Source organism: Anomaloglossus baeobatrachus, chromosome 9 (genome assembly GCF_048569485.1).
Source record: "Anomaloglossus baeobatrachus isolate aAnoBae1 chromosome 9, aAnoBae1.hap1, whole genome shotgun sequence".
Lineage (NCBI taxonomy): Eukaryota > Metazoa > Chordata > Amphibia > Anura > Aromobatidae > Anomaloglossus > Anomaloglossus baeobatrachus.
In genome coordinates this window covers 229,189,582-229,203,182 of record NC_134361.1, presented here as the reverse complement: position 1 = coordinate 229,203,182, position 13,601 = coordinate 229,189,582, and the positions used below count along the sequence as shown (strand labels likewise).

Below are 13,601 nucleotides of genomic sequence, written 5' to 3'. Positions count from 1 at the left end.
ACTAATGGTTTAATTTACGTCCCGCAAAAAACAAGCCCTCAAATGGCGAGAGTGACGAAAAAGTTACTGTTCTCAGACAAAGGGCAGCAAAAGAAAAAAAAAAAAAAAAAAAAAGGAAAATTGACCGGTGGTGAAGGTGTTAAAGCCCAGTTTTCTGGTGTACAGTGCTTGTTGAATCCCCCCCTTACTACTCAGCTTTCCTGGAGCCCTGAATGGCCATTGTCAGCATATTGTGGCCTCACCTGTTGGGCGTATCCTCGAAATAAGGGGTTCACCAGTTTAATTCCGTGGGACAGACTCGAGGGCACCACATAACTGGGCCTGGGCAAAAAAAGTAGAAAAGAAGATTAAAAGGGGTACCCCAATTCTAAAAGATGGTTACCCATCCACTGGGTATTAGATCTAACTCCTGAGACCCCCAAAAGTTGTCAGAGAGGGAGATCTGTGCCGCTCGTTCCCCAATGAGGTCTGCACTGATGTAACCAGTATCTCCTCTGCAGGGAACAAGTGGTATACTGGTGGAAGTGGAGTACCCAGGGGCGGAACGATCGCGGTCACAGGGGTCGCCATCGTGACAGGGCCCGGGGGTCCCGAGCACCTCAGACAGTGGCGCACCACCCATGGCGGCACTGGGCTTGTTCTGTGGATCACACTCTCTGTTGTATCAGTAGCTCATCATTCTCCTGCTGTGTCTGTGGCACTCTGACCTGTCAGCACAGCGGAGTGCGATGACGTCACTGCTGCGCGCCGCTGTGCTGAGATGTGCAGAGCAGTGGACGTGCAGGAGACCGAAGCAGCGGGGAACGAGGAGAAGTATGTATTTAATCACAGTGGTCAGAGGACTATGGGAGTTGTATGCTACTACATGGGGACTGAATAATGGTATATGGGGGCTTCATAATACAATATGGGGGCTACATAATACTATATGGAGGAATATGGGGTGCATTATAATACAAGGAGGATATGGAGTGCATTAAACATTATGGAGGTTGTATGCTACTACATGGGGGCTGCATAATGGTATATGGGGGCTGCATAATACTATATGGGGGCTGCATAATACTATATGGGGGCTGCATAATGGTATATGGGGGCTGCATAATGGTATATGGGGGCTGCATAATGGTATATGGGGGCTGCATAATGGTATATGGGGGCTGCATAATGGTATATGGGGGCTGCATAATGGTATATGGGGGCTGCATAATACTATATGGGGGCTGCATAATGGTATATGGGGGCTGCATAATGGTATATGGGGGCTGCATAATGGTATATGGGGGCTGCATAATGGTATATGGGGGCTGCATAATGGTATATGGGGGCTGCATAATGGTATATGGGGGCTGCCTCCTATATGGAGGAATATGGGGGTGCATTATAATACATGCGGGACTACGGGGAGTGCATTATAATATATGGATAACTATGGGGGATGCATTATAATATACGAAGGATTATGGGGTGCATTATAATATATGGAGGACTATGAGATGCATTATATCGGATATTATATCGGGATATCAGAGTATGGGAAAGCTGGGTGCTGAGGGAAAGAGCTAAGTGTCAGCATAATTATTCTGTACCCCAGATCCGAATTTTTCCCCGGGGGCCCATTAAACTCTAGTTACGTCACTGGGAATACCCCTTTAAAGAAACAGCAGGCATAAATACTGTAAAGTCGATGGAGGCGAAACCGACTGCAAAGCCATTGGGGCCTGCACTGGGCGTAACATAGGAAGCATCTTCCCTTGGGAAACTGGTCCACTCATCACATATGGAGAATCCCGGCCACTCACCGCTTCTTGTGCCACAATTCGGACACCAGCTTCAGGTAGCTCTTGCACAGCGCCGGCTTCTTGTCCGTCCGCACCAGACCCCCGCACTCCAAGAAGAACTGCGTCAGCGGAGGACTGAGAGAGGGGGATAAACAAAAGCAAATCGATGGCACAAGACGTAATAATGACTGCAGGAGCTCGTAGACCCCCCCCCCCCTCGCCCCGACACCGGTGCGGCAGATCCATGACCCCCCGACACTGGTGCGGCAGATCCATGACACCCCCCCCCCCCCCCCGACATTGGTGCGGCAGATCCATGACCCGGCAGATCCATGCCCCCCCCCCCCCCCCCCCGACATTGGTGCGGCAGATCCATGACCCCCCGACACCGGTGCGGCAGATCCATGACCCCCCCCCCCCCCCCCGACATTGGTGCGGCAGATCCTTGACCCCCCCCGACATTGGTGCGGCAGATCCATGACCCCCCCCCGACATTGGTGCGGCAGATCCATGACCCCCCCCCGACATTGGTGCGGCAGATCCATGACCCCCCCGACATTGGTGCGGCAGATCCATGACCCCCCCGACATTGGTGCGGCAGATCCATGACCCCCCCCCCCCGACATTGGTGCGGCAGATCCATGACCCCCGGAGTCTTACCAGTTGGAAAGCGCTTGGAGGGCAGCATTCATGTAACAGGAATTACCAATGTTCTTCATCCCTGTAAGACCTGGAGACACAATATACAGGTAAGATTAGGAAATCAATGCAGCTAATGGAGAGGGGGCAATTAATATTCCTGAGGGGCCACATCAGAGAGCGTGACTGGTGCGGAAGCCGAATCCATAGCCTGAGAGTAACTCTGCTCAATATTAACAGAATATTTACAATTAATGTAAAATAAATAGTTCTGCCGACATCCCCCTATATACCGTACGAGCCTTCACATAGCCCCCTTATATACAGTATATGCCCCTACAGTCTCCCTATATACAGTATGAGCCCTTACATAGTCCCTTGTATAGACTATGAGCCCACATAGAGCCCCCTATATACAGCATGAGCCCTCACATAGCCCCCTATATACAGTATGAGCCCTCACATAGCACCCTATATACAGTATGGGCCCTCACATAGCCCCCTATATACAGTATGAGCCCCCACATATCCCTTCCATATATGTGAGCCCTCACATAATCCCCTATATACAGTACGAGCCCTAACAGTCCTCCATATCCCCTCCTCCACCAACATATTCTCTGCTGTCTGCATCCTGAAGATATCCGGAGGTAGTGGCTGAGGGTGAGGCCAGATTGTGGCCAGGGTGTGGCTGGGGCTGAGGCCATGGCGTGGCTGAGGAGGAGGGGAAGGCCATGGCGCGGCTGAGGGCGAGGCCATGGTGCGGCTGAGGGGGAGGCCATGGTGCGGCTGAGGGGGAGGCCATGGTGCGGCTGAGGGGGAGGCCATGGTGCGGCTGAGGGGGAGGCCATGGTGCGGCTGAGGGGGAGGCCATGGTGCGGCTGAGGGCAAGGCTGAGGGCGAGGCCATGGTGCGGCTGAGGGCGAGGCCATGGTGCGGCTGAGGGCGAGGCCATGGTGCGGCTGAGGGCAAGGCTGAGGGTGAGGCCATGGTGCGGCTGAGGCGAGGTCATGGTGCGGCTGAGGCGAGGTCATGGTGCGGCTGAGGCGAGGTCATGGTGCGGCTGAGGCGAGGTCATGGTGCGGCTGAGGCGAGGTCATGGTGCGGCTGAGGCGAGGTCATGGTGCGGCTGAGGCGAGGTCATGGTGCGGCTGAGGCGAGGTCATGGTGCGGCTGAGGGTTAGGCTGAGGGCGAGGCCATGGTGCGGCTGAGGGCGAGGCCATGGTGCGGCTGAGGGCGAGGCCATGGTGCGGCTGAGGGCGAGGCCATGGTGCGGCTGAGGGCGAGGCCATGGTGCGGCTGAGGGCGAGGCCATGGTGCGGCTGAGGGCGAGGCCATGGTGCGGCTGAGGGCGAGGCCATGGTGTGGCACATGGTCACCTGTTTTCAGCCTTTTGGTGTCTGTCCAGGGACCGGACTGAAGCAGCCATGTTTGGCCTAACATGTTCCCCCCATTACCGCTGCTGCCCACCTTTCCTGAAGCCCCCGCACTAGATAAGACCACCCAGGTATGCAGCAGACGTCGGGGAGGCATTTCTGCAGTTTGGGCAGATTTGCAGCTCATCCAGATGTGAGGGAAGAGGCTGCAAGACTAATCGTGTGCACAAATATCTGGATCCCTATGACTGTTCTGCTGGTCATAAACAGAAATATAAAAGCCTTGTCGTGGATGGAGACAGGAGGCCACGTGCGCTCACCCCGTGGCTTCAGGTCATCGTCATCGCTCTCCGACTCCCCGTCATCAGCCACTGCGATGGGGACTGACTTCAATGGATGGACGGTAGCGGGAACTTCCTACAGAGCAGAAGACGACATCAACTAGTAGTCTTTGCACCCCATAATTAAAGGGGTTCTCCAGTGTAAACAGTGGTTGACTGGTGGGGGATCCAACTATGGGACTTTTCGAAAGAACCCGACAATGGGGCTCCTGAGAAAAGCCGGGTCCCCATAGGGTATGAATGTGCAGTGCCGCATTCATTCCCTATGGGGCCCGGCTATTTTCAGGACCCCCATAGTCGGGTCTTTCAAAGCTCAGTGCGGGACCCCGATGACCCCACAGAATGACATACCCGGTGGCTCAGTTTGGGGGAGGTGGACTGGGAGTGAGTAGGAGAAGGGACCCTGGAGTCCAAGAAAACCTCCTTCTCGCAGGCGTAACACCAAACCCGGAAGGTGGTCAGGTTCACCGTCAGATTGTGCTTCTTAGCCTAAAAGACCCCAACACAAGAGGTGGCAAATTCATTCACGACACTGCGGACCCCGGCACACACAGGGGAGGGGGTTGGTGGGTCACCTGGGCGTGCAGGGTACTGTGATCCGCATAGGACTCGCCACATCCCACGTACTGGCACCCGTCCTGGAAGCAGAAAGCAGCGGTCAGGACCCTCCGTGTCCTCTCCGTCTGACGGGTGCCCCCTTAGGAGCCACTTACCTGCAGACAGGCCCACAGGTTGGGTCCTCCCGCTCCACAGGACTCGCAGGTTCCCTATAGAAAAAGTGGAGATACTTTTACATAAATGGCCAGTGGGACTCAAATGCATCAGAAAAGGGGCCCATTTTACACCCTAAAATAATCTGTTAGCATCTAGCATTACATTCTGCATTATTCTGGAGAATGAGTAAACTGAGGATCCATCAGTGAGCTCTGATTACTGACTCACAATTCATTACTCAAAAGTTGAAAACGTCAAATGGTGCAAAATGTTTAATGAGACCTTATTGCAAAAATGTGAGACCCCTGCTTACTGCAAGAACAGGGATGGGCCATATTGGAGGTACTGTGCCTTTAATACAGCTATGGTGCACCGTTAGCCCTAATCGGAACGTTGACGCCTTCATAGCTGACCCCAGGGAGCTCACCTTGGATTTTAAGATCAGATCCTCCTTGGTGACTTCCCCAATGGAATCCAGATGGGGACAGAAATCGTCCATCTCACCCATGGTGTTCACAGGCGACGGAGAAAAGGTCCTCGCCGGATGAGCAGAAGCGGCCTGCGAAGACAGAAAAAGAAGGGACGGATTATATCAGCCGCTGCAGGGACCCCATAGCAATCGCTTAAAAGACAATTCCAGAAATGGCTGTGTAAGCCGTGGGATCATGTATCACATACCGCAGCGCTGTACTGTGTGAATGGAGAAAGCCCGGACCGCAGCAATGACGGCAACAAAACGCGGAGACAGTGAGAACGTCAATAATAATCTGCAGCTTCACCTCCCCCCTCCCCCCAATTTCCTCAAAACGACAGAAAGTTTCCTTGTTTAAAGAATTGCCATAAGTGTCTTATAGGGGCGGATTCTAGAGCAGAGACCCTAGTCCCTCTGCAGATTTGAACGCCCCCGACGCCACGAGGCGTCGTCACGGGGGGCGCCCCCGACTCCACAAGGCGCCGTCACGGGGGGGGCGCCCCCGACTCCACAAGGCGCCGTCACGGGGACACTCCTAATATATCACACACACACACACACACACAATCAGGACCCATAATCTACAAATATATATCAGGATAATATCGCCCCCTGATTCCAGTTACACTGCAGCGCCCCCTACTGCACGTTATTAGAGGCGACAACCCCTGTGGGAGGTCTAATAGCAGCCCAACAGGTTGTCACCCAGCTTTCCCAAAGCCCTGAAAAGCAAGTCTTTCTAATTTTCCAAGGAGACAGGAATGTTCGATGCATCATTACATAGCGCGATTGCTCAGTGCTCTGGGAAAGCTGAGTGACAACTGAGTGAGGCCAGATTGGTTGTCATCCAGCTTTCCCAAAGCCCTGATAAGCAATTCTTACTAGTTTTCCTAAGACACAGGAATGGTGAATATATGATTATAGATTATATAGGGCGGTCACTCAGGGCTTTGTCAAAGCTGAGTGATGACATTGGGGGGAGCGAGCTTGGTTATTATCCAGCTTTCCCAAAGCCCTGATAAGCAAATCTTTCTAGTTTTCCTAGGACACAGGAATGGTGGCTACATGATTACATAGAGTGGTCACTCAGTGCTCTGGGAAAGCTGAGTGATGACATTGGAGGGTGCGAGCTTGGTTATTATCCAGCTTTCCCAAAGCCCTGAAAAGCAAATCTTACTAGTTTTCCAAGGAGACAGGAATGGTGGCTACATGATTACATAGAGCGGTCACTCAGGGCTCTGGGAAAGCTGAGTGATGACACAGGGGGCGGCCATATTGGTTGTCACCCAGCTTTGCCAGGAGGGTGATGCATGTTTCCAACATGTCCAGGAATAACAGCCCCTTCAGCATCATATATAAATCTATCCACACGTATACATGCCCCTGCTGTCTGTATACCTGTCAGTGCAGCCTTTGCAGGACACTCACCTCCGCTCCAGTCTATGGCTCAGCCTTCTGCACACGGGGCCCCATCTTTCTGCAGCTGTTGACGGCTGATTACTTAGCTCCTCCCCCTCCTCGCACTGCCAGTGCCTGGGTGGAGCCAGGAAGCCTCAGAAAGGGCGTTACTACGTCATCACCCCGCGCCGGAAGTAACTCGTCCTACTGTTGTTTACATCCAATTCTAAGGGCTCGTGTGAAATAACCGAACATGCCAGCCGGTAAAAACTTCCGCAGACGCAAAGCCTCCAGCTCGGAGGAAGAGGAGGAAGACCAAGGGGTGACCAAGGAGGTTAGGTCAGTGACGAACCAATCAGATCACACCTTTCATTCCTAGACACCTCCTTTGGAGAATGATAGAAGCAATCTGATTGGCTGTTATTTGTATTTCTTTGCAGCAGTATTTATAGACTTTCCTTTCTGTGCAATGTGGTGACAATCTTCTCTCTGCCATATTGATTAAAGGGGCAGTGAACACTCATCATGAGGACAACCCCTTTAAGTGCCCCTTTCGCGGCATACGGAGTAGCCACTCTCCCTGTGGCACGCTATTCTGATCCTATTGCTCACAGCTGCCATTTGTAATACTTTTTTTGTGTTATGTATGTGCAGAAGGAAACTTGAAGAAGCTAAAGAGGTGCAGAGTCTAAGAAAGCGACAAAATGGTGTGAGGTAAGGGGGGGAACGCCGTCCGACACACCTGGGGGTGAAAATGGCGACACGTGGAGATGGTTTGTCCTATATAGTCAGTGCATGAGGCTTTCTTCTTTACAGCCCATGTGTAGAAAGAAATCCATACAGCTGAGGGTTTGTCACAGTTGCATCAGACCCAGGCAATTATCTGTGATGTAAACTGCCTGGATTGTGTCTGCACTGATACATTGTACCAAACCTACTAACACAGTAGTAAAATAACATAGCATTACTTTTATTTTGCCCCCCCTGTAGCGCTGCAGCTCTTTTGGTTGGAGAAAAGTTGCCTGAAGAATCCGTACTGGCGGTGAGTCCACGTGATATTACCGAAATATGATGTTATCCCCCCTTCTATTAGATAGGGGATAACTGCCTGATTGCTGGGGGTCCCGGTCCTAGACATAAGACACTGACAAGGGTCCAAGACGTTGAGCTTTTTGCTGAGGCCTCACACTATAGCGCCTCCTTCCATGACGTATGTTTTCGGTGTTGGCGCTATATAGTTTGCACCAAGAAAGGAGCTGTGTCCACATTATTACATCTTCAACGCCTGGGATCAGTGAGAACTCCAATCCCGGCCCCCTCAGAGGCTGCGATTAAAGGGAACCTGTCAGGTGCAATATGCACCCCGGACCACGAGCAGCTCTGGGTGCATATTACTAATCCCGGCCTAACCCTCCCTGTATACACTAGCATAGATAAAGAGATCTGTAGAAAAAGGATTTTTAAAGATCCTTTATTATATGATAAAGAGGCCAAGGACTAGTTCACTTGGCTAGTCGGCCCCCTTAGCATGTAAGTACACCCCTGTGTGCGTGCAAACATGCTAATGAATGCGCAGTGTCAGAGGCATGGTCGCGCTCACCTCTGCTGTGACCGCTGGTTTTCGGCTTAGTGCGCACGATCAGAAAGTCTCTGGACTTATGGTCATGTGCACTACCCCTGGCTTCATAGTGCGCATGACTGGAAGTCCGGGACTTCTGATCATGGGCACTGAGTCGAAATCCAGCTTCTGGCGCGGTGGCAGCATAGAGCAGTGAGATTGACCATGCCTCTGACGCCGCGCATTCATTAGCATGTTAGTACGCCCACAGGGGTGTACTTACATCCTAAGGGGGCTGACTAGCCAAGGGAACTAGTCCCTGCTCTCATTAGCATATCATAAAGGATCTTTAGAAATACTTTATATGCAGATCTCTTTATCTATGCTGGTGTATATAGGGACAGTTAGGCAGGGACTAGCAGTATACACCCAGAGCTGCTTGTGGTCCTGGGTGCATATTGCACCTGACAGGTCCCCTTTAATAGTGTCTGTGGTATCGATGTCACCACCAAAAGCACCTTGGGAGCTTGAGATAGGTAATCGTGCTGACTCACAGTATGCTGCTGCAGCTGCTGCTGAACCTCTTTTATATGATTATCATATCATAGGATGATCCTTTCAAGAGCAACACTGGAGGGATGGTGGATATGAAGAAGCTGAAGGACCGTGGGAAGGACAGGTAACTTTCTATATCTCTGTAAGGCCTCCTTCATACACCCGTGTCTCCGGTACATGTGACGTCCATTTTCACACGTACCGGAGACCCCTTAAAATCAATGTGTTTCCGCAGACGTCCATGTTTTGGCATGGTCCATGTGGAGTACACGTATGTTCGTGTGGTCCACATGGCGACAGGTCCGTTTTCTCCCACACAGACCGCACACTGATGTGATCCATGTGAGAAAACAGAAGTCGCATAAAAAGAAAAAAAAATGTATACTTACCTGTCTTTGGTGCTGTTGTTGCTTCCGGGTCTGCTCATTAAGCTCATGAATATTCACTGCACTCACCGCAGGAACTGAAGCAACAGCAGCGCCGGAGACACGTAAGTGTGCAAGTTCGTGCTCTCTGGATGTCACACGGATAGCACACGGAATATGCACCTTCACCACGGACCACCACACACATGCACGGGCGTGTGAAGGAGGCCCAAGCTGTGCGGCCGGACTAGGAAGTCGGAGCTCGTCTGACTTTAGTCATTTTGTTTCCTTTAGTAAGATTGGAGACGATGAAGAGCTGAATCTGGGGACATCGTTCTCTGCAGAAACCAACAGGAGGGACGAAGATGCTGACATGTAGGTGCACGGGCAGTGCTGGGGAGGCCGATATCGCCCCTCATCGGGGGTATGGGGTGATCTGCATAAAGGTTGCACCTGTGCGTTGTTGGCTGTTCTCCACAATTCGGTAACCGATCTCTTATTTCAGGATGAAGTACATAGAGACCGAGCTGAAGAAAAGAAAAGGAATCATTGAGAATGAAGTGAAGAAGGTGAAGCCGAAGAGCGCGGAGGATTGTCTGTACGAGCTGCCGGACAGCATCAAAGTGTCCTCCGCCAAGAAGACCGAGGAGATGCTGTCCAATCAGATGCTGAGCGGGATCCCGGAGGTGGACCTGGGCATAGAGTACGTGAGCCGCGAGCTTCGTGTATATATCTGGCGAGAAAGTGAACCAAGATGTAACGGATATTTTTATCATTATTAGCGCAAAAATCAAAAACATCATCTTTACGGAAGAAGCCAAGGCCCGCTTACTGGCCGAGCAGCAGAACAAGAAGAAGGACAAGCAGACGTCCTTCGTGCCCACCAACATGGCCGTCAACTACGTGCAGCACAATCGATGTAAGGTTTGGACGACGTGGTATGATAACGTTTGGGCCCCCTCCAAAAATATTTAGTGCGGTGACCTGAGCGCCAGCCCTGTAGACAATAAATGGAGCAGAAATCGAGGATGCACCAATGAGGACGGGGATTTAGAGACCCACTTTCGGAGTTCTAAAGTTCCGATCCCGGAATCGCTGGTATCACAGCAAATAGCAAGTTACCCCCTATTCCATGGTTGGGGGATACATTTTACATTTTTTGGTAACCATGGCAGCTCCTTCATCATTGATCATCGCAAATCTGGAGGCTTCCAAAAAAAAACAAGCCTCCTGCTAAATTTTACCCCATCGCAAAGTTCCCCCCCCCCCCAAGGATCTGCTCCTCTCCTGCCCGAAGGCCTTTTAAGATATTACAGCTTAGTCAGATTCTCTTGTATGAGGATAAGCTGCGATATCAGACTCCGCTCATGGCGCTGTTTTTGGAAATAAGTTTCTTAGAGAACACCTTAAAGGGGTTGTCATAAAACCTTCCCTTTATGCCGGGTAGTACTAACTGTTATTAAAGTGTTTGTCCAATAAAAAACATATCACCGATTCACAGGATAGATGTATGATCGCTGAGGGGGGCTTAGGTTGCTGAGACCTCTACTGATCACCTGAATGGTCAAATGAATGGAGCGGTACTGAGCATGTGCGACCATTACTCTTATTGACAGTGGTCGCACATGCTCACTACCTTTTTATTCACACTCGGGAGTTCAGGATCCCAAATCTTGTCTGGTGAAACCAATAGCAATCAGGCATTCTGCGGATAGATGATCTCTATCTATCCTATCTCTCTTATCTATCTGTCTCTGTGCCACCCCCTCTCTCTGTGCGTCTCTCTCTCTCTGTGCGGCCCCGTCTCTCTCTCTCTCTCTCTCTCTCTCTCTCTCTCTCTCTCTCTCTCTCTCTCTCTCTCTCTCTCTCTCTCTCTCTCTCTCTCTCTCTCTCTCTCTCTCTCTCTCCATCCTTCTCTTTGCGTCTCTCTCTGTGCGTCTCTCTCTCTCTCTCTCTCTGTGCGTCCTTCTATGTGCGTGTCTCTCTCTCTGTGCGTCTCTCTCTCTCCGCGGCCCCGTCTCTCTCTCTCTCTCTCTGTGCGTCCTTCTATGTGCGTGTCTCTCTCTCTGTGCGGCCCTCTCTCTCTGTGGGTCCCTATCTCTCTCTTTGCGCGGCCCCGTCTCTCTGTCTCTCTCTCTGTGCATCCTTCTCTGTGCGTCTCTCTCTCTCTCTCTCTCTCTCTGCGTCTCTCTCTCTGTGTGTCTCTCTCTCTGTGCGTCTCTCTCTCTCTGTGCGTCTCTTTCTCTCTGTGCGTCTCTCTCTCTCTGTGCGTCTCTCTCTGTGCGTCTCTCTCTCTCTCTCTGTGCGTCTCTCTCTGTGTCTTTCTCTGCGCGGCCCCATCTCTCTCTCTCTATGCGTCTCTCTCTCTGTGCGTCTCTCTCTCTGTGCGTCTCTCTCTGTGCGTCCCGCTCTCTCTGTGCGTCCTTCTATGTGCGTCTCTCTCTCTCTCTCTGTGCGGCCCTCTCTCTCTGTGGGTCCCTATCTCTCTCTTTGCGCGGCCCCGTCTCTCTGTCTCTCTCTGTGCGTCCTTCGCTGTGCGTCTCTCTCTCTCTCTCTGTGCGTCCTTCTCTTTCTGTGCGTCTCTCTCTGTGCGTCTCTCTCTCTCTCTGCGCGGCCCCGTCTTTCTCTGCGCGGCCCCATCTCTCTGTCTCTCTCTGTGCGTCCTTCTCTGTGCGTCTCTCTCTGTGCGTCTCTCTCTCTCTGTGCGTCCCGCTCTCTCTCTCTGCGCGGCCCCATCTTTCTCTGCGCGGCCCCATCTCTCTGTCTCTCTCTGTGCGTCCTTCTCTGTGCGTCTCTCTCTTTTTGTGCGTCTCTCTCTCTCTCTCTGTGCGTCTCTCTCTCTCTGTGCGTCCCGCTCTCTGTGCATCTCTCTCTCTATCTGTGCAGCCCCGTCTCTCTGTCTCTCTCTGTGCATCCTTCTCTGCGTCCCGCTCTCTCTCTGTGCGTCCTGCTCTCTCTCTGTGCGTCCCGCTCTCTCTCTGTGCGTCCCGCTCTCTCTCTGTGCGTCCCGCTCTCTCTCTGTGCGGCCCTGTCTCTCTCTGTCTCTCTCTCTCTGTGTCCTTCTCTCTCTCTGTGTGTCCTTCTCTCTCTCTGTGTGTCCTTCTCTCTCTCTGTGTGTCCTTCTCTCTCTGTGTGTGTCCTTCTCTCTCTGTGTGTGTCCTTCTCTCTCTGTGTGTGTCCTTCTCTCTCTCTGTGTGTCCTTCTCTCTCTCTCTGTGTGTCCTTCTCTCTCTCTGTGTGTGTCCTTCTCTCTCTGTGTGTGTCCTTCTCTCTCTGTGTGTGTCCTTCTCTCTCTCTGTGTGTCCTTCTCTCTCTCTGTGCGTCCTTGTCTCTCTCTTCCTCTGTCTCTCTCTCTCTCTCTCTGTGCGTCCTGCGCTCTCTCTCTGCGCAGCCCCGTCTCTCTCTGTCTTTCTCTCTGCGTCCTTCTCTCTCTCTGTGCGTCCCGCTGTCTCTCTCTGTGCGTCCTCTGTGCGTCTCTCTCTCTGTGCGTCCCGCTCTCTGTGCATCCTGCTCTCTCTGTCTCTCTGTGCGTCCTGCTCTCTGTGCGTCCTCTGTGCGTCTCTCTCTCTGTGCGTCCCGCTCACTCTGTGCGTCCTGCTCTCTCTCTGCACGGCCCCGTCTCTCTCTGTCCCTCTGTCTCTCTCTGCGCGGCCCCATCTCTCTGTCTTTCTCTCTCTCTCTGTCCCTCTCTCTCTGCGTCTTTCTCTCTCTCTGTCACTCTCTGCGTCCCTCTCTCTCTCTGTGTCTCATATATTTATATTATATTGTGACACCTTTTATTGACACTTTTCCTGTTGCTTTTCAGTCTATCAGGAGGATCTTAACACCCCTTTAAGACGTCACAAGGAAGAGCCAAAGGCGCGTCCCCTCCGTGTAGGCGATACAGAGAAGCCAGAGCCGGAGAGTGAGTATAAAGCTGGGTGATGTGGGGTCACAAATGTTTGGGTGTAGTCGACTCCAGCTATTCCCTAAAGAATGGAAAAATAACACATTATCAGACATCTATACCAAGTTTTCGTACAATCTTACGTCGCTATTCATATCCGTCTTAAGATGTATGTGACAGATAAGTCTCCTGATTGTATCATCCTTCATCTTCAGAGTCTCCTCCAAACCGCAAGCGTCCATCCAACGAGAAGGCCACCGACGACTATCATTATGAGAAATTCAAGAAAATGAACCGACGTTACTAATGCTGCCACCCAGACAACGATGGACGTCAGTTACTCCGGAGCTGGGAGTACTTTTCTTTATTTCCTGTTTTTACCTACTACCACCTTGGAGCAAAACACAAGGATTTCAGTGTTACCCATGAATTCATATCTATATTTCATTTTTATTAATTATGACCTGTGCTGTTCCTGGAGCAGAGATACAATAAAACCATTCCTTCACCATTGTA

The 13,601-nt window shown here is 51.7% G+C and overlaps 2 protein-coding genes across 3 annotated transcripts in view; one reads left to right on the top strand and one right to left on the bottom strand.

Moving 5' to 3' along the window:
• Window positions 1–6,919, bottom strand: part of USP20 (ubiquitin specific peptidase 20) — a 22,182-nt gene extending 15,263 nt beyond the window's left edge. Inside the window, exons 1-9 of one of the 2 annotated variants that reach the window (XM_075324725.1) lie at window positions 6,753–6,919; window positions 5,280–5,411; window positions 4,852–4,905; window positions 4,714–4,776; window positions 4,490–4,627; window positions 4,118–4,214; window positions 2,442–2,511; window positions 1,803–1,916; window positions 243–321 (exon numbers count right to left, since the gene is read on the bottom strand). In XM_075324725.1, coding sequence (XP_075180840.1) covers window positions 243–321; window positions 1,803–1,916; window positions 2,442–2,511; window positions 4,118–4,214; window positions 4,490–4,627; window positions 4,714–4,776; window positions 4,852–4,905; window positions 5,280–5,360 — 696 coding nt within the window. In that variant the 5' untranslated portion in view covers window positions 5,361–5,411; window positions 6,753–6,919. The remainder of the gene's footprint in view (window positions 1–242; window positions 322–1,802; window positions 1,917–2,441; window positions 2,512–4,117; window positions 4,215–4,489; window positions 4,628–4,713; window positions 4,777–4,851; window positions 4,906–5,279; window positions 5,412–6,752) is intronic. The other variant, XM_075324726.1, reaches the window with a different exon arrangement.
• C9H9orf78 (chromosome 9 C9orf78 homolog) lies at window positions 6,885–13,601 on the top strand. Its single transcript, XM_075324727.1, has 9 exons — window positions 6,885–7,061; window positions 7,377–7,436; window positions 7,713–7,764; window positions 8,889–8,959; window positions 9,495–9,575; window positions 9,706–9,903; window positions 9,983–10,119; window positions 13,005–13,103; window positions 13,301–13,601. Exons 1-9 carry the CDS (start codon window positions 6,976–6,978, stop codon window positions 13,390–13,392), a joined length of 876 nt encoding a protein of 291 aa, XP_075180842.1. The 5' UTR covers window positions 6,885–6,975; the 3' UTR covers window positions 13,393–13,601.